The sequence below is a fragment of the Phacochoerus africanus genome, chromosome 1 (assembly GCF_016906955.1).
Source record: "Phacochoerus africanus isolate WHEZ1 chromosome 1, ROS_Pafr_v1, whole genome shotgun sequence".
Classification (NCBI taxonomy): Eukaryota; Metazoa; Chordata; class Mammalia; order Artiodactyla; family Suidae; genus Phacochoerus; species Phacochoerus africanus.
The window spans coordinates 287,302,187-287,322,062 of NC_062544.1; the positions used below are offsets into that span (position 1 = coordinate 287,302,187).

At 55.7% G+C, this 19,876-nt stretch overlaps 3 protein-coding genes across 5 annotated transcripts in view; all 3 read right to left on the reverse strand.

Annotated features, from left to right (window-relative positions):
- TSPEAR (thrombospondin type laminin G domain and EAR repeats) overlaps positions 1–19,876 on the reverse strand; it is a 134,257-nt gene that overhangs the window by 21,695 nt on the left and 92,686 nt on the right. For all 3 annotated transcript variants that reach the window (XM_047797919.1, XM_047797918.1, XM_047797920.1), the window contains exon 3: positions 1,212–1,447. In XM_047797919.1, coding sequence (XP_047653875.1) covers positions 1,212–1,447 — 236 coding nt within the window. The remainder of the gene's footprint in view (positions 1–1,211; positions 1,448–19,876) is intronic.
- Positions 3,360–11,030, reverse strand: LOC125137920 (keratin-associated protein 10-6-like). The gene is made up of 4 exons (XM_047799052.1): positions 9,698–11,030; positions 8,596–8,771; positions 7,722–7,768; positions 3,360–4,159 (listed from the first exon to the last, which is right to left on the reverse strand). The coding sequence occupies exons 1-4, from the start codon at positions 10,413–10,415 to the stop codon at positions 3,379–3,381; spliced, it is 1,722 nt and encodes a 573-aa protein (XP_047655008.1). The 5' UTR covers positions 10,416–11,030; the 3' UTR covers positions 3,360–3,378.
- On the reverse strand, positions 14,191–16,605 carry LOC125137303 (keratin-associated protein 10-3-like). Its single transcript, XM_047797946.1, has one exon. The coding sequence runs from the start codon at positions 15,637–15,639 to the stop codon at positions 15,058–15,060; it is 582 nt and encodes a 193-aa protein (XP_047653902.1). The 5' UTR covers positions 15,640–16,605; the 3' UTR covers positions 14,191–15,057.

The window sequence follows — 19,876 nt, forward strand, 5'->3', positions numbered from 1 at the left end:
GGGTCAGAGTTGGGTCTGGAGGGGCAAGTGGAGGCTGAACTCGGGGTGGGGGCGCTGCTGGAGCCTCTGGGGGGGAGGAGCCAGATGTGAGCTTCTGCTCCTGCCTGGTGCCTCCCGGGACGTGATGCCACATTTGCTGGTCAAAGCCCCTGCTCCATCCCGGCTTTGCCGTCCGGCTGTGGCTGGCCGTGACCGCTGTCCCAGACGTCCTGTGCTCCGGGCACAGCTCTCAGGCTCTCTGAGTTCCGGTGTAAAGCCCGACCCAAGGGCCTAGGTTCCTCCTAGGATGTCATCGGCTCCACCTGACCCAGGCCTGTCCTCCTGCGCGCCCTCCCCCAGCACAGCTGCCCCACTGCAGGTTCCCACTGCCCCGTAAAGGCCCCCACATATGTGGAGGTGTGGTGGGGAGGGGTTGTGAAAAAGCTGCGCTTAAATAAAGGTATAAATGAGTCTGAAGGAGACTTTTTTTAAGTTATAGAACATCTCACAGTAACAAAGCAGACTAGGATTCTGCCTTTGAAAGTCACACCTGCCACGACACAGATGAATGCACACTGGACCATCCCTGAGGAAATGAGTGGCCGGCCCAGCCAGGGCGGCAGCTAGGCCGGCGGGGGGCATCACGCAGGGCTGTGGGGAGTCACCAGTCCCGGTCCCACTTACTCGGGAGCCCGGCCTGAGTAAGAGATGAGAGCGGCCCCCGTGGGCCCGGGGTTGTCCGAACTGCTCGCGGGTATTCTGCTGGTCTGTGGAGTGTTGGGGAGTATTTACGCCCTTCTCCCAGGAAAGGGAACCCAGTGAGAGAGGTTAGGTGGCCGGTGAAAGTCACAAAGCCAGACCTGGGCCTCCACCGGCCCGAGCTCCTTCCCGGCTCTGGCCGCCTTCCTCTGGGCCTTTTCTGGGTGTGGGTACCACCTCGGCAGGGTGCCTTCAGCTGGGTCAAGCCTAACCCAACCACGGAGCTAGCTGGGCACTGCCAGGCTAGGCTCCCTCCCTGCTCCTGGGCCCCCACCCACTGCCTGGGGGCGGGGGCGGTTTCACCTCTGCTAACTCCTCCACCGGCCTGACCCCACGGAGGGCGGCTGTGGCCACCCCCAGGTCTGGGCCCACGTGCACCCTGCAAGCCATCCCAGGGCGACCACTCGGCTGGGCTTGCAGACCCGCACTCGGCGCGCCGCCACCTTTTCCTCTCCAGGGACCCGGGTACCTACATGTCCACAGGAGGGCCGCAGTCCGTGGTGAGGGAGAAGGCGCCTTCGGACACAGCCAGGACCAGCGTGTGCCACTGGCCGTCGGTCAGAGCCGGGCTGCGGAAGGACACGCGGGTCTGCCAGGTGCCGGCCGCGTCCTGGCTGAGGAAGAGCAGGTGCAGCTGCGCCGCGGAGTAGCGCAGACCCAGCAGCAGCGCGTCCCGCTCGGCCACCACCGTGAGCAGGTACTCGTTCTTCTGCAGGAGAGGGGCGGGGGCGGGGCCGGTGAGGGGGGAGTGAGGACTTGGGGGGGGGGAGGCAGGGCGCTAGGATGGAGGGGGACGGTGGAAGGGCAGGTGAGGGGGCGGGTGAGGGGGCGGCGGCGGGGCAGGCGGGGGCAAAAGACTGGGCTCCCGGCGGCATCGCCTGAGGCAGTAACCAAGGCCTTTGATAAAGCAAAAGGCACCACTCCCACCCCAGGACAGCTGCCACCAACAAAACCAAATAGCCAGTGGTGGCGGAGGCGGCGGAAAAGCAGGGCCCTTGGGCACCGTGGTGGGAACATAAAATGGGGCAGCTGGTGGAGAAAACGGCACGGCGATTCCTCAAGAAGTTGAGATGGAGTCACCACCTGCCCCCACAACTCACTTCTGGTGGTGCGCCCCAAAGGACTGGCAGCCGCGTCCTGAAGAGGCGCTGAGACGCCCCTGTTCCCACCCGCCTTGCTCTCAATAACTAAGACGTCAAGGCGGCCAGTGTCCATCAGCAGAGAAATGGATGGTCAGCTGGGGTCTGTCCAGCCTTTCAGATGAGGCCCCCACATCACTTGGATGGACCCGAGGACATTACGCTGGTGACACGAGTCTGTCACAAAAGGGCAGAGTGTACGATCCGCTGATTCCAGGTCCCTGGAGGAGTCAGATTCAGAGACAGAAGGCAGGACGGTGGGTGCCAGGGGCTGGGGGGGAGGGGAGTGTGATGGGGAGTTGTCCTTTAAGGTTGCAGAGTTTCAGTTTGGAAAGATGGAAAAAGTCCTGGCGGCGGATGGTGGCCTGTCCTGATGCCACAGACCTGTGCACTTATAAAGGTTAAAAGGGAAATTGCCTGGTATGCGAATTTTACCAGTTTTAAAACCTGCGCCCACCCCCACGGCGAGGGCCGTCGCCACACACCTGCAGTGCCAGTTGCACGTGGCCTCCGCTCAGACCACGTGGAGACACCGGGGACCATATTAAGGGCCACTTAGAGTCTCTTACTTTCTAGCCTACCACAGACAAAGGTAGAGCAGAAGGAGATTGAGCCTTAACGCTAAAGAGACGCGTAAAATACAGATTTCGCTTCTTAGCGCGTCTTCGCCCCGTAAACAATGAGTGAAATGCCACACAGCTCTGATGCTGATGGCATCAGAAACCTCCCCGGTCTTCATATTAGCAACTTCTAATTTAGCAAAAGCCGCTTGGCACAGCTTGGGCCACAGGACCACGGGCCACTCGGGTGCTAAGGGGACACGCACGGCACTTTCACCTACCTCCCATGGGAGGGAGCCTGGAAGGGCATGTGGCTGGGCAAAGACCAGAAATGACACCCAAGGGCAGAAGGCTCCCGGGTTGGGGAGGGGGTGACGGCCAGGCAGGTGGCTGGGAGGACGCTGACGTCACAGCTGGGCAGAACAGGCATCTCCGCTTCCCTGTGCTCCGGTCCCAGCACCAGGGGGCCTGAGCGGCCTCTGACCTTCCACCTGCTGACCCGCCCAGAGCAGTCAGACCACAGCCTCGGAGATTCTCGCACCCCCCCACTCCCAGACACACCCATGGCTGCAGGTGACCGACGTCGGGTCAAGCCCGTGTTTGCCCCCCAGTGAAGGTGGAAGGAAGCGGGTCAGGTGAAAAGTGAGTTTATTTCTCCAGGTGCCCGAGGAGGTGCTGGCAGGTGGGAAGTCCAGGCCGAGGGACCCGGGCAGAGGAACGGGGAGGGAGGGGAGGTGACCCAGGGGCGGGTGGCGGCACCTCCTGGGAGGCAGGAGCCCTGGGAGCAGGGCTCAGAGGTCAGGTCAGGATAGTGGGGACATGAGGGGACCCTGTCCTGAGTGGGGACAGCCACCTGACCCTGGTCAGGACTGAGGGGAGGCTGGGAGGACCAGGTCACGGGGGGGACCTAAGCCCGGCTGGCCCCGGGGGGACGGGCCCGGTCAGCAGCAGGACTCGCAGGCCGAGGCGGGCACGCAGCAGGCGGGGCGGGAGCACGCGGGGCGGCAGAGCAGGGACACGCAGGAGGCCGGGCGGCAGCAGCTGGGCTGGCAGCAGGAGGCGGGGGCCCCGCAGGAGGAGACGGGCACGCGGCAGGCGGGGCGGCACACGGGCCGGCAGAGGAGAGACACGGAGGACGAGGGTCTGCAGCAGGACGAGGGGCAGGGGCTGGGCTGGCAGCACGAGGCGGCCGAGCAGGGGGAGGCCTCGCAGCACACGGGCGTGCAACAGACAGGAGTGCAGCAGACGGGCCTGCAGCAGACAGGCACACAGCAGGCCTGCTGGCAGCGGGAGGAGGTGCAGCAGGACGACTGGCAGCTCGACTGCTGGCAGCAGGAGTCTGAGCACGGGGAGGCCTCGCAGCACACAGGTGTGCAGCACGCAGGTGTGCAACAGACAGGAGTGCAACAGACGGGCCTGCAGCACACGGGCACACAGCAGGCCGGCTGGCAGGGGGAGGAGGTGCAGGAGCTGGTGCAGCCTGACAGGCAGGGGCTGGGCTCACAGCTCGCTGGGGTGCAGACGAGGGCCAGGCGGGGCGCGGGGGTGCGGCCGCTGGGGGCGCAGCAGGGGGGCTCGCAGCAGCTCTCTGGACAGTCGTCCCACTGCCAGGAGGAGCCGGTGCAGGGGTGACAGGGACCGGGCAGGCAGACGTGGCTGCCGTAGCTCAGGTTGCTGGAGCAGGCGGACAGGGTGGAGGCGGCCATGGTGGGGGCGGTGGGGCTGGAGGAGGTGTGAGTGTGTGTGAGTGTGTAAGTGTGTGTGTGAGGTGCTCAGAGATGTGGGCCTTTTATACCCCTGCCGTTGCGTGTTGGTCCAGCAGGAGGCTTCCCTTTCCTTGTTGGTGTTTTGAGTGAGGCCTGGGAGCACCCGTTCCTTCCTGTTTATTTACAGAAGCGTTGCTGCCTGTAAAATGCTGGTCATGCTGAGCACGCGGTCACCCCTTCACCCGTGTGTGGTTTTCTAAGCAAACACAGGATTCATTTTGACTCCCGCAGCCCTGGTCCTGCCTGCCCGGCTGCTCCCCTCCCCGGGCTTCTCTGGCTGCAGGTGAGGCGGGGGGATCCCAGACTCTCACCATCTGGGCAGCTCGGAGCTGGAAGTTGGGACCGTGCAGAAGGGCTGCACGGTGGACAGGTCAGCAAGGGGAGAAATAGTGATGAGGAGACAGACAAAGAGCATCTCAGGTGCAGCACAGACGGTGTGAGACGCGGGACAGAGAGAAACGGGGATGCAGATGAGGCCGCCACGTTCAGTGGGTAGAGATGCCGGCGGGCACAGCAAGCGGGACAAAGGGCACGTTTTCCGGAGCAGAAGAGCAAACACTGGGTTCTTCTGATTTGGGTTTTGACCAAATCTGGGACAAGGTGAGTGGGAACGGGTGCATGTCTAGTTGGTGAAAAATCTGACACCAGATGTGAAGAAACATCCCCAAAGCTTCCAGAAGGATGTGTATCCTGTGCGGGCGGCACAGCCGGTGGAGATGCTGGCAGACAGTGGCAGCAAACCTTTGAAGCCTGAGGGAAAAGGCCTCCCTGGAGCCCTGGGCACCCGGAGGGTACAAGCGCCTCTGGCGATGTCGCCGTTCTGAAAAAATGCCACTCACCCCCTCACGGGTGAATGTGGTGCTGGCTGTGAGTTTTCGTCGACGCCTGATGTCAGGTTAGGGATTTCTAAACATTTGTTGGTGGTTTTCTGTAAGCTTAAGAAAAACTGAACAGGAGGGAACACTTCCTAATCATTCTGGGCGGCCAACGTCAGTTACCCTGACACCAAAACCAGACAAAGATACCCCAAGAAAGAAAATCACAGACCCGTCTCCCTTCGGAGCAAGGATTCAAACGTGTTCCACAAAATACTACGAACTGAACTCAGCAGTGCATTGAAAGGATTGGACCCCACGGCCCCGAGGGGTCTTTTGCTGGGAAGCAAGGATGGAAGGGTTTGTATGAAAACCAGCCGCTGTGACACGTCACCTTAACAGATGGAGGCAGAAGTTCAGAGTCCTCTCAACTGAGGCAGAAAAAGCACTTGACAAAATTCAGCTCCCTCGTAGGATGAAAGCTCTCAGCAAACTAAAAGTAGGAAGAAACTGCCTCCACATGTAAAAATAAACACGTATATGAAAAACTCACAGCAGGCAGGACAGTCCGTCTCAAAAGACGGAAAGCTTTTCTTCTTACAGCAGGAGCTGGGCAAGGGGCCCCATGTTCACCCCTGCTCTTCCACACACTATTGGGGGGAGGAGAGCAGCCAGACAAAAAAAAAGAAAGAAAAGCCATGGATACTGCAAAAGAAGTCAATTATCTCTGTCCACAGAAGTGACGGCCAAACAAGTGTCCTGAAATTTTTGCGCACACACACACACACACACACACACACACACACTCTTTAGAACTAATAAATGAGAACAACAAATGAAGCAGGATACAAAGTCAACACACAAAAATCCACTGCATTTCTACACACGAATGATGAGTAACTCCCCAAAGAAATTACAGAAGTGATTCCATTTAGAACATGGTCAAACAGAATAAAACACGTAGTAAGTAATTTCACCCGTGGGTCAAAGACTTGTACAGTGAAAACTACAAAATATTGTTGAAAGAAATGAAAGAAGAGACATAAGCAGGTGGAAAGATATCTCATATTTATGGCTTGCAAGGCTTGCTCTTGTTACGAAGTCCGTGCTCACCAAAGCGGTCTGCGCATTTGGTGCAATTGCTACCCAAATCTCAGTGACCTTTTTTTGCAGAAATACATATGTGGAATCTTAAAGGACCCTACATAGCCAAAAAAAGAAAATAAAAGGAAAGAAAGAAAAAATAAAATCCTGAAAAAGAACAGAACTGGAGGACTCACACTTTCTGATTTCAAAACTTAGCACAAAGTTGCGGTAATCAAAGCAGGATGGTGGGGCAGAAGAACAGACCTGTGGCTCAAGGGGACAGGAGACAGGATCCAGAAACACACCCTCACACGCTCAGTCAAATCGTTTTTGACGAGGGCACCAAGTCCATTCAACAGAGAGAGACCGTCTTTAGCACGAGGTCCTGGGAAAACCGGACCCATGCCTGACACCGCAGACAAAAACGAATTCCAAGTGGATCCATGGCCTCAATGGAAGACCTATAACCACACAACTCCTAGAAGGAAAAATAGGACAGGAGCTTCCCAACCCTGGCTTTGGCAGTCATTCCTTGGATATGACACCAATGGCAAAGACAGCTTGAGAAAAATACACAAATTGGACTTCATAAAAAATTTGATTTTTCCACCAAAATACAATATCCACAGAGCAAAAAGTAACACAAAGAAATGAGAGGAAACATTTGAAAATCATCTCTGATAAGAGACTTATCCAGAATGAATAAGGAACTCTGAAAACTCAGTAACAACAGCAACAAAAATCTGATTCAACAATGAGTAAAGGACTTGAGGAGTTCCCGTCATGGCTCAGTGGTTAATGAATCCAACCAGGATGCATGAGTTCGTGGGTTCGATCCCTGGCCTTGCTCAGTGGGTTAAGGATCCAGTGTTGTCGTGAGCTGTGGTGTGGGTTGCAGGCGTGGCTCGGATCCTGTGTTGCTGTGGCTGAGGCGTAAGTCAGCGGTTACAGCTCCAGTTGGACCCCTAGTCTGGGAACCTCCATGTGCCGCGGGTGCAGCCCTAAGAAGACAAAAGGAGACCAAAAAATTGTTTAAAAAGAGTAAAGGACTTGACTAGATGTTTTTCCAAAGAAGGTACAAGTGGCCAATAAGCACATGAAAGGATGCCCGATATCACTAATCATCAGAGAAATGCAAATCAAAACTTCAGTGGAATACCATATTATATCCACCAGGATAAATACCATGTATTAAAAAACAGACACAAGTATTGGTGAGAATGCGGTGGAACTGAAACACTTGTACCCTGTCTGTGGGTGGGAACCTGAAACAGTACAGCTGCTGTGGAAGTCAGGAGGGCTGTTCCCGCCAAAATTAAACGTAAAATTATCCTGCAATTCAGTAATTCTCCTGGGTCTCTGCTCCAAAGAATAGAAGGCAGGGTCTCAAAGAGATATTTGTAACACCACCTTCAGAGCAGCCCTGTTCCCAACAGCTTAAACGGAGAAGCAGCCCCGGGGGTCCCTGATGGGCAAGGGGCCAGGCGAGGTGCCGTGTGTCACACGACGGGATACTCTGCAGCCTTGACAAGGAAGTAAGTCTGACGTGAGCACGAGGACATGGTGGCAAGATCAGTACGCCAGGCACAGAAAGACCAATTCTGAGAGTCCACTCACAGCAGGTGCTTCGGAGACAGGGAGTAGAAGGACGGTTTCCAGGGGGCCTGAGGAGGATGGTGTGAAATTATTGGTTACGGGGTAGAGTTTCGTTTTTCAGGAGAAAGAGTCCTGAGCAAGTGGCGGGTGGTTTCACAACCTCATGCGTGAGCTTAACAACACTCAAGGGCGCCCGTGAAAGGGTTACGCGGTCGACTTTGTGCTATGAGTATCTCACCTCCGTTTAAAACCCAGAAAAAAGAGAAATGAACGATGGAGCCATGCAAAGACACAGAGAAACCTTAAATGCACATTATTACGTGAGAGAGGCCATTTAAAAATGTAACCTGTTTCCTTCTATTGGAAGTGTACTTCCCCTAAGAACATTACTGGCTTGGCGCTCCCCTCGTGGCGCCGTGGTTAACGCATCCGATGAGGAACCGTGAGGTTGCGGGTTCGATCCCTGGCCTCACTCCGTGGGTTAAGGATCTGGCGTTGCCATGAGCTGTGGTGTAGGTCGCAGACGCGGCTCGGATCCCGCGTTGCTGTGGCTGTGGTGCAGGCCGGCGGCTACAGCTCCGATTAGACCCCTAGCCTGGGAACCTCCATATGCCGCAGGTGCGGCGCTAAAAAGACAAAAAGATGAAAAAAAAGGGGGGGAGGAATATTACTGGTTTTGTTCTGGAGCGTAGTTAGGTTACTTGGAAGCGGCTTTGAGGTGCGCAAAACTGGACCCACCTCTGAGGCAGCATCCTTGTGAGCAGTCAGCCCAAGCGCCGGGAATCGCGGGCCTTCCCACCCGGCAGGTGCGGCAGGTGCCCCTGCGGGCTCCGTTTCATCTCGGGGGACGAGCCCATCTAATTACGCGGGTTTTCCCCGTCTCGTCTCCTCTCACACGTGTCCCCTCATCCTTTCCCAACTCGTGGGAGAGCCTCTGTGGACCGGGGAATTCCTCAGAGCCCTTCTCTCCTCTCTGGCACTCGGACCCCAAACACTCGCTGCCTGTGTCGCCCCCTCCTCCCGGCCCATCTGAAGCCGAGGGGTCCACAGTGCAGCGCTCCGGTTTCCGCCCTGGGGCCCGGAGCACCCTCTGGGGGCGCTGGGCGGTGTGAGACCCACTCTGCTTGTGTGCCCTCCCAGGCGGGCCCCTGCTGTGCTTCTCAAGTCCAGCATCCAACCCCGCCGCGCCCTGACCCTGGGGACTCTCCGATCGGCCCAGGTGGGAGTCACCCGGGCCCTCCGACCCCTCCTGGTGGGAGCGACTCTCCCTCCCTCTGCCACTTTCCTTCGAAAAGTGCAGACCCGCCGGAGGACCCAGGGGTGACCCTGGCCCCATGGAGACTGTGCTGTGGGGAGCCCCCAGGCCGGCCACCTGGAGGGGACACTCAGGGCCAGTTCACCCAGATGGACGATGAGTGGAAACGGTCCAGGGGGCCTGAGAACCCCCAGACATGACAGGGGACCAGCCTCTGGAAAGCCCCGGGCTTGGGGGCTGAGCAGGCACTGACCTTCCTGCCGAGGGCAGGAGCCCCGCGGTGACCCGCCCAGAGCAGTCAGGCCACCGCCTCGGAGATTCTCGCACCCCCCCCCCCCAGACACACCCATGGCTGGAGGTGACCGACGTCGGGTCAAGCCTGTGTTTGCCCCCCAGTGAAGGTGGAAGGAAGCTGGTCAGGTGAAAAGTGAGTTTATTTCTCCAGGTGCCCGAGGAGGTGCTGGCAGGTGGGAAGTCCAGGCCGAGGGACCCCGGCAGAGGAACGGAGAGGGAGGGGAGGTGACCCAGGGGCAGGTGGCGGCACCTCCTGGGAGGCAGGAGCCCTGGGAGCAGGGCTCAGAGGTCAGGTCAGGATAGTGGGGACATGAGGGGACCCTGTCCCGAGTGGGGACAGCCACCTGACCCTGGTCAGGACTGAGGGGAGGCTGGGAGGACCAGGTCACGGGGGGACCTGAGCCCGGCTGGCCCCGGGGGGACGGGCCCGGTCAGCAGCAGGACTCGCAGGCCGAGGCGGGCACGCAGCAGGCGGGGCGGGAGCACGCGGGGCGGCAGAGCAGGGACACGCAGGAGGCCAGGCGGCAGCAGCCGGGCTGGCAGCAGGAGGCGGGGGCCCCGCAGGAGGAGACGGGCACGCGGCAGGCGGGGCGGCACACGGGCCGGCAGAGGAGGGACACGGAGGACGAGGGTCTGCAGCAGGACGAGGGGCAGGGGCTGGGCTGGCAGCACGAGGCGGCCGAGCAGGGGGAGGCCTCGCAGCACACGGGTGTGCAACAGACAGGAGTGCAACAGACGGGCCTGCAGCAGATGGGCACACAGCAGGCCTGCTGGCAGGGGGAGGAGGTGCAGCAGGACGGCGGGCAGCTCGACTGCTGGCAGCAGGAGTCTGAGCATGGGGAGGCCTCGCAGCACACGGGCGTGCAACAGACGGGCCTGCAGCAGATGGGCACACAGCAGGCTGGCTGGCAGGGGGAGGAGGTGCAGGAGCTGGTGCAGCCTGACAGGCAGGGGCTGGGCTCACAGCTCGCTGGGGTGCAGACGAGGGCCAGGCGGGGCGCGGGGGTGCAGCCGCTGGGGGCGCAGCAGGGGGGCTCGCAGCAGCTCTCTGGACAGTCGTCCCACTGCCAGGAGGAGCCAGTGCAGGGGTGACAGGGACCAGGCAGGCAGACGTGGCTGCCGTAGCTCAGGTTGCTGGAGCAGGCGGACAGGGTGGAGGCGGCCATGGTGGAGGCGGTGGGGCTGGAGGAGGTGTGAGTGTGTGTGAGTGTGTGTGAGGTGCTCTGTGATGCCAGGCCTTTTATATCCGCCGTGTTGTCCCAGCAGGAAGCGCCCACGCCCGGCCTTCCTGTTGGGGCTGAGAGCAGGTGCAGAAGCCCCTCATTAGTGGTGGCGTATTTTCGGCAACAGTTTTCGCTCGTTGGACTCGTGAGTGTGAATATCCCGAGTTGCAGGTTGTTTCCCAGCTCTCCTCTGTTTGGTTCCAGAAACGTTTGGAAAAATATTTGAGGCAAGGTCAGGCCGAGCAGAGGCTTGGAGGGGAACGCTCTCCAAAGTAACGAATTCAGTTCCTTCTGTCGTCAGTTTGGGGTACTGTTCCCCTTATCTTGACGTGTAAACATTTTTCATCCAAGTGTAAAGTGACCCCGGAACATTCACGGGGTTCAGAGGGTGGATCATCAAACCGGGTCCAGGAGTCATGTTTCTGCAGGGGCCGGTGTGTGGTCCAGGTGCCACCGCCGCCCGATGCTGCCATGGCAGCGGGAGGCACCGCAGGGGGGCCGCCCAGCCCACCCGAGAGGCGTGTTGATGGGCGGTGCCTGGGTGGACCCTCGGTTATGACACCTCAGCAAAGAGCTGCCTGGGGGAGTCGCGGGCTGTGACCCAGACTCAGGGACCCAGGGCCACACTCTGCTCTGGCCTGCAGCTTGCATGAATGTTTTCCCCAAACCCAGGTGCCTTCTTGGTCCCCACACTGTGCGCCCCACGCCCCATGGCTGAGCAGCTGCCCCTCTGGCCAGAACGTGCCCCTCTCGCAGGTGATACCCTGAGTCTAGGTTCAGGAGAGGAGGGTGTCTCCTCCTAAAGTCCCTGTGGGGCGGGGGAGCCGAGGGAGCTCGTGGGCTCTGTGCACTGGGACAGGAAGTCAGTGCGGGCTGACTGTGGTGGAGAGGGTGACAGCCCCTGGGGCAGCGATGGTCACGACGGCCCAGGAGACGGCGGGGAGGTTAGGGGATGCTTTCTGAGCACCTGTTCCAGACCTGGCAGGATCGGAGCGCATCCCAGCTGTTAACTCACTGAATCTCACACCAGCCAGGTGAGGAAGTTACTGCGAATGGAAGAGAAAGCCTGGGCACAGAGAGGTTAAGCAACGTGCTCAAGGTCACACAGCCCAAAGTGTCAGGACCGGGACGGGAAGCCGGCCGTCTGACCACAGGGTCGAAGTTCTCAGCCAGGACGCTCCCCAGGTCAGATTCCGAATCAGAGAGCACGTGTCCAGGGAAATTTAACACCGAGCAGCTGGACTGAAAATTCATAATGGAGGCAGGAAAGAGCAGAATTCGCAGAAAATCAGCTCAGTGGTTTCAAGGACAAAGACTGCTAGCTCCTCCGAATCACAGAGGGAGAAGAGCAAATCCCCAAAGATGACGAGAGGACATGAGATAAACGGGCCGGGTGGTTCTCTGACGCCAGTGTGATGGGTCAGGTGCTGAACGAGAGGAAAGGCAGTTAGGATCCGAATGTGATCAAGAAAGACTGAGCACCAGCCACTCTGAGGTGAGCGGACAGGGTGTGTGGGTACTTGGCCTGGAGGAGCATCAGGCCATCAGAGCCCACCCTCGACATGCATCAGTAGCTCTTTTGTTTTGTGTTTTTCTTTTTAGGGCCGCGCCTGCGGCATGTGGAGGTTCTCGGTCCAGGGGTTGAATCGGAGGTGCAGCTGCCTGCCTACACCCCAGCCACAGCCACGCCAGGTCCGAACTGCATCTGCGACCTACGCTGTAGCCCCCGGCAGCGCGGGAGCCTTAACCCACTGAGCGAGGCCAGGGATGGAACCTGCGTCCTCATGGATCCTAGTCAGATTCGCTTCCACGGAGCCTCCACGGGAACTCCCTCTTTCTTCAGTTTTAAATGCGGCCGTTACAATCGTTACAGTTACCCACGGGGCTTGTGCCATGGTCAGCCCTGAGTGAGATTTACACTGAAAAGCCTGGGAGGTGTGAGAGTGGGTAGATGCTGAGACAGCCAAATCCCTCTGTGTTACATAAAGATTTCTCATGCTGTCCTGCTCCTCTCTTGGCTTTAATAGCAACAGCGTACATGTAAAGTTAACAGATAGTCATTCGTATATTAACTGAAATAGAATGTATCTTTCCAAACATTGGGAAAAGTAGAAGGGCAAAAAACAACGGCAACAAGAAGACGTGCAAAGCAGGAAGTCATCAACATGGCAGAATCCAGCGGAAAGTGTTAGTTACAAAGTATGTCACCTAACGTGTCTCATGAGATGAAAAAACCTCTTGAAATGGTTCCTAGACTAACTAAAATCCCCAAAGAGGGTAGCTATTGGACTTCCCTGTGTCCTAGCAGTTAAGGATCTGGCACTGTCACTGCTGTGGCTTGGGTTCGATCCCTGGTCCAGGAACTTCCGCATGCCGTGGGCGTGGCTCCCCCCCCCCAAAAAAGATGGTGGCTCTTGTGCCAGTTAAACAGATAAACCAGCCAGCAGTCATGCAGCGTGGCAGAGAGGCTGTGCCAGAGAGCTGGCTGCCAAAGCCCACACTTCCCACGGGGACACTGACATGGCCTGGGAAGTGGGGTCCCACTTCTTCCACGTCTGGGGGTGAGACAAGAGAAGAGGGGGCCAGAGGGCTGACCATGACCCCTGCACTTGGGGAAGACTGTTTTGTTCCCAGCCCTTGGAGACATGTGACCATCGACTGGGGCAGGGGGGGCCCCGGGCAGGGCAGACCCACCAGGAAGCCGCCGCCACCAGGAACCCAGGTATGGGGAAGCACCCTCCCTGCTCTGCCAACAAGCAGGGGTTTAACCATGTCTCGGGATGAAGGGACAGACACCAAAGCCGGGAGCCTGCCCTGCACGGTGGGGGTGTCAGAGGAGCCCCCCTCCTGAGGCTGCGGACTGCGAAGGAGGGCGAGGTGGCGCTTAGCCCAGGGAGTGAGCACCGTCTGTCGGGAGCCTGCCCTCTGCCCGCTCGGCTGCTCATGTCCCATGTCCCGGGAGGTCCACGAAGCAGAAGCCATGGGTGTCGTTACCATGTCCCTGAATGCAGCTCCTTGCCCTGGGCAAAAGCAAACACTTTCTCTCTGCAGAAAACCTTTCACCGTAGGCCGCAAATGCCCGCAAACGCTAGACCAGGAACGAGCGCCATTGCTCAGCACCCCAGGAAAGGGGACCCCGTGAACGAGGCCTGGCGGCATGATGGGAAACCCAGACTTCAGGTATCAGTGTCCAAACACAGATTATAAGCAAATGCACATAGGTGCTGGAAGGGAGGAAAGGCTGGCTTTAAAATATCCTCAGGGGTGAGAAACTCTGAGAAGCGGCGGGGAGTGGGCTGCCAGGGAGACGAGGGCCCTCAGTGAGCACCTGCCATTCCCAAGGAGCCCACCCCTCTTGGCTGTTGGTCCCTGTGATGCTTAGTGTCACATGGCGACTTGGCCAGGCCATGGTTCCCAGCTGTTTGGGTAAACACATCTGGATGTTTTTGCAGAGGTCTTGTTTACCTGCAATCAATGTTGAAATCAGTGGATGCTGAGTAAAGCAGCTGCCCCTCTGTAGTGGGGTGGGCCTCATCTAATCAGTTGAAGGCCTTAAGAGAAAAGATTGAGGTTCCCTGGGGATGAAGTGATTCCACAAGCAGACCATCTTTGCATGCCAGCTGCAACACCAACTCTTCCCTGAGAAGCCTGCCCTGCAGATTTTGGACGTGCCAGCCTCCACAGTCACGTGAGCCAGCTCCTCAAAATGAACCTCCCTGCATGTATTCACACACATCTTACTGGTCATTTCTCTGGAGAGCTCTGACAAGGCTCCCATCACCACTGTGCGTGGCTCTCATACCCCCCTACACAGCCTCTTCACAAGGGGGAAGCCCCCACCCTTGTGGCCAGGTAGCTGGAGAGTGGCTGGCCCCAGCCTGCCTGAAGCTGTTTCTGAAGTGGTCTTTATGCCTTTAAGGCAGGTGTTTTAATTTTTTAATTATTATTTTTATTTTTTTGGCTATGCCCAAGTCATGTGGAAGTTCCCAGGCCAGGGACAGAACCCGTGCCACAGCAGCAACCCAAGCTGCTACAGTGACAATACCAGATCCTCAACGTACTGAGCCACAAGGGAACTCCAAGGCAGATGCTTTATTAAGCCGGGTCTCCTTTGTTCCTAGCAAAGCCCCAAGTCCCCAGTGTGAAGGTCCAGGACCTGGAAACACTCCCCCACCCTTTGCTCCGCACAGGGGTCCCCCCCGGTAAGCAGGTCTCTCTGGGCTGGACGCTGCCAGGGAGTGCTAGCACAGGAGGCCCAAGCAGAGGGGAGGGCCCAGCTGGCCCTGCCAGGTGCTCTATGCCCTGGATGTGGCTCACACGCCAGACCAGGCTCTTCCCCAGGGTTTGCGCAGAAACACACACTCAAGTCCTTGGAGAGGGCCTGACAGTGACTTTATTTCTTAACAAACAGGTCCCTCACGTAGGGCAGAACAAACCCCATGACCCAAGGATGGAGAAGACGCCTGGGGAGACCTAGGGCCTGGAGGAAACTCGGAGCCAGCCCAGGGGGCCAGCTGGGCTGCAGGCTCCAGAGGTGTCAGACGGAAGTCACAGTTGCCCCGGGAGGAGCTGGGGACCGGCCCGGTCAGCAGCAGGACTCGCAGGCCGAGGCGGGCACGCAGCAGGCGGGGCGGGAGCACGCGGGGCGGCAGAGCAGGGACACGCAGGAGGCCGGGCGGCGGCAGCTGGGCTGGCAGCAGGAGGCGGGGGCCCCGCAGCAGGAGACGGGCACCCAGCAGGCGGGGCGGCACACGGGCCGGCAGAGGAGAGACACGGAGGACGAGGGTCTGCAGCAGGACGAGGGGCAGGGGCTGGGCTGGCAGCACGAGGCGGCCGAGCAGGGGGAGGCCTCGCAGCACACGGGCGTACAACAGACAGGAGTGCAACAGACGGGCCTGCAGCAGACGGGCCTGCAGCAGACGGGCACACAGCAGGCGTGCTGGCAGGGGGAGGAGGTGCAGGAACTGGTGCAGCCTGACAGGCAGGGGCTGGGCTCACAGCTCGCTGGGGTGCAGACAAGGGCCAGGCGGGGCGCGGGGGTGCAGCCGCTGGGGGCGCAGCAGGGGGGCTCGCAGCAGCTCTCTGGACAGTCGTCCCACTGCCAGGAGGAGCCGGTGCAGGGGTGACAGGGACCAGGCAGGCAGCCAGACAGAGTGGAGGCGACCATGGTGGGGGCGGTGTGGCTGGGAAGGTGTGTGAGCGAATGTGAGTGTCTGAGTGTGTGTGAGATGCTCAGGGCTGTCCAGCTTTATACCCCTCTGTGCTGTGTATTGTCGTGGCAGAAGCTTGGTGAAGCTTTCCTTCCTTGTTTTGGTTTAGTGATGTGCTTTGTTTGGCAGCACAGGTCACTCTCTGTAAATGCCTCTGGCTGGTGAGGCCCCTGAGTGGAGGTGGGGCTCTCCTGCCTTCCTTCGCTCCAGAGGAAAGACAATAGAAATCATTCCAATGCGTTTGTAGGGACAGTAGCCGTCGGGGAACTCTGACAGGGACAGGCTTCTGCCTGCGGGGGGTGGGGAGGGGTTGTCCTTATAAACAGAACTTCTCCAAAGGAAGGGACAAGGAGGGACAATCCCAGGGTCTGGGCGTTGAGAGGGAGGGAGCTGTATTCCGATGTGGACAGGTCCAGCCATGTCCCACCGGTCTGGCCACAGGGCAGCTTATGCTCTTTGCGATTTGATGCTGCTGGTTGTCGGGGGAGTTGAGGGGGCCTGTGTTCTTGGAGAGTGAGTTCTGGGGCAGATGTGAGGAAAAGTGTCCTCTCAGGGCAGAGATTGGCTCACAGAGGGTCAGGGATGCAGATGCAGGCTGTGCAGTGAGAACGACTGTGGAACAAATGCCTTTTGCTGCTTTGGGGTTGAAACCTTATGGAGCCTCCCCAGATAGTGTCTTAATGCTCACACCTGCCCCTCTCCTCCCAGCTCAGACATCAGAGGTTCCTATAGCTCCTGTGTGCAAATTAGAATAAGGCCTCCTCCCTCCAGAAGCCCCCTGCACAGGCAGAAGTTCCTCAGGATGTGGTCGCTGGGACCTGACCCTGTTTTCAGCTCCTAGAGTCCACCACAAAAACGTTCAGTAGCAGACCTGATTGTCCATGGAGCCTTGTCCACAGCCACCTGCCAGAATATAGTGGCCTGCTCTGGGCTGCAGGGCTCTGCAGAAGTAGCCCATGGCTCCATCAAGGACTTGTCAGGGGCCAGTGGGCTTCAGGGTTTGAGGCCTCACTAGCCTCTGATGGGTGGGGTTGGGGCTCTGCTGGAGGACCACAGGACAGTCAGGCCACCATGGAGAAATATTACTTTAAAGAAACAATAGCTTAAAACTGTCTAAATTTATCAAAAACTTTACACACCCAGGAAGCTCCATGAACTCCAAATAAGATACACACAAAAAAATTCACAAACACATTACACTAAATATGCTGAAAATCAAAAACAAGGAGAAACTCTTAAAATCAGCGGGAGAAAGACAATGAGTCACTCACGAGGAAAGCCCAGTAAGATTTACTGCTGACTTCCCCTCAGAAACAGTGGAGACCAGAGGCAGTGGAACCACATCGTCAAAACGCTCAAAGAAAAATGATCCATCGAGAATATCCCACATCAAGGAAGCTGTTTTCATAAACGGAGGAAATATACTCCTCCATTTTATATATATATATACACACTTAGAGAATTTGATACTGGCAGAACTTACAAGACTTACTAAAGGGAGCTCTTTAGGCTGAAAGCAAGTATCACCAGACACAAATTCTAACTCACAGGAAAAAGACAAAGAACATCAGTAATGGTAGGTATGTAATTACAAAAGATAATACAAATGCATGGTTTTTTCTCATTTATTCTCCTACTTTTTGTATCTTTTTATGGCCACATCTGTGGCATATGTAAGTTCCCAGGCCATGGGTTGAATCGGAGCTGCAGCTGTGGCAACACTGGATTCTTAACCCACCGAGCAAGGCCAGGGATCAAACCCACAGAGACAATGTCGGGTCCTTAACCTTCTGAGCCACAAGGGGAACTCCCTCACTTCCTTTCTTACTTGATTCGAAACGATTTGTGCAATAATACGTACACAGTGTGTGTTGAGGCCTGCAGTCTATAGAACTGTAATATACTTGACAGCATCAGCACAAAGAGAGCACATGGGAGCAGAGCTGTACTGGGCCAAGAAAAGGACTGCAGACGGAAGCTCAGGTCCACAGGAAAAAGGGAAAAGAACCGGAAATGATATGAAGAAGTTTAGGAGAACAAAATCTTTACACACTTGATAGCCTTTCCCCAAGTTTCTTAAAAATCATACAAATATATTAAGTAATGATTATAACAACATTTTGTCGGATGTTGACACTTTAAGACAATTATAACAGCAAGACACCCCCCAGAGGACAGGAAGGAAGAGAATTACATATAAAAAGAAACAATGTTTTTATATGTCACTGGACATGAGTTAATATAAATCAAAAGTTGAAAGTTGATTCTGATAAGTTAAAATAAATATATGGTAGGCCCCAGAGCAAACAATAAGGGAAAACTAAAAAAAAAAAAAAAAAAAGTGAAAAAATCATTAAAGAGATAAAAATGCTACATTGGAAAATATTCACTAAATGCAAAAGAAAGCAGTAAAGGAGAACTAGAGAAACATAACTACAAAAAGACATAAGAAATAGGAAACAAGAGTGAAAAGGAAGGCATAAATCCAACCAGGTTCATGTTCATTATTTGTTATGCAAGCGACCACAAACACTGAACTAGCCACTATCGAACACTGCTTCCAGGGGAAATAAAGTTTTAGGTTCCTGTGAGCCTCTGGCCTCATTTCCATCAACTATTCAATACGTAACCTTGTTTTACGTGCGTCTTGGAAAAATGCACTGTTTTCCTTTACTCTCACACAGCACTCTTCCGACAGCAGATGTGTGGGGTTTTACCCACCCCAAATTCTCTGATACCGTGCGGGTGTCCTGCAGGTCGTTTCATCTCTGACCCTAACCAGAGTCGGCACAGACCCTGCAGGGTAGGTCTCGGTCCCACAGACTTCTTCCACTTCAGACGCCAGTTGCAAGTAGCAGGTGCCCTGGAGACCCACAGCTTCTCTCAGACTTGGCTACGCATCGGAGGCTCCCATGGCTCTTTCAGGTTCAGTAATTTGTCAGAGCAGCTCACAGAACCCAGAAAAACAGTTTACTTATTACTGCTAATTTATTTCGAAGAGTATTTTAAAGAATACAGATAAACTGCCACATGGAGATACATAGGCTGTGTTCTGGAAGTGTTCCAAGCGCAAAAACTTCTCTTTCCATGGAGGTGGGGGTGTCTCAGCCTCCTGGCATGTGGAGGTGTTTGACCAGCCAGAAGCTCTCCAAGTCCCGTACTTTGGGGATTTTTATGGAGGCTTCATCATGAAGGCATGATCCGTTATTAACTCAATTTCCAGCCCTCTCTCGTTTCTGGAGACTGGGAGGTGGGATGGAGAATACCAACCTTCTGATCAAGGCTTGGTCTTTCTGTTGACCAGCCCACATCCAGGAGCCCACCAAGAGCTGTCCTATTAGAACAAAGGACACTCCCATCACCCAGAAAATTCCAAAGAATTTTGGAGATCTGTGTCAGAAACCAGGGTCAAAGACCAAATATTAGCAAGAACCAGAGTGGGTAGATGGATATATAGGTATGGTATTATTCACAATGTATGTTTAATATTTATTGTTGACTCATTAATGCTGAACTCACTTCCAAGAGCAAGGAAATTCATGCCTCAGTGAAGCTCATCTGATGCATATATTTTCTCCAGAAGGCATATCACAGCCTTCTTGCCCTTAGGATACTAGATAGCATCTCAGCACTATGTTTGGGGGCCACTTTAACAACAAGATTACAAATAAAAACTACAAAAGTATGAATAACATAGCCCTAAATGACAGCAAAAGACACTTATTTACAGTGTGAGCTGAAGCAAGAAGGCAGAGTGTTGCCACGCCCTCTGCTGGGGACATGCAAATTGGAACACTTTCCGCTGCTCTGTGCATGTCCAGGAATGATTCTAGGAGGGCCAAAAGTATAGATTTGGGGCTTACACATCAATTTTATAGAGTAGATGAATTCATAAATACAAAATCTGTGACTAATGGGGATAAACTGTCAATAATAACATTAAGTGTGAATGAACCAACCCATTTAAAAGGCAGAGATCATTAGACTGAATAAACAAACAGGAAACAACTCTATGCTCTCTACAGGAGACATACTTTAGAAAAATAGGTTGAAAGTAAAAGGATAGAAGAAGGTCTATCATGCACACAGCAACCACAAAAAATTCATACTTTACAAATATCAGATAAAATAGACTTTAAACCAAAATCGTCACTAGAGATAAGAGGCGCATTTCCTAATCATAAAAACTCAATC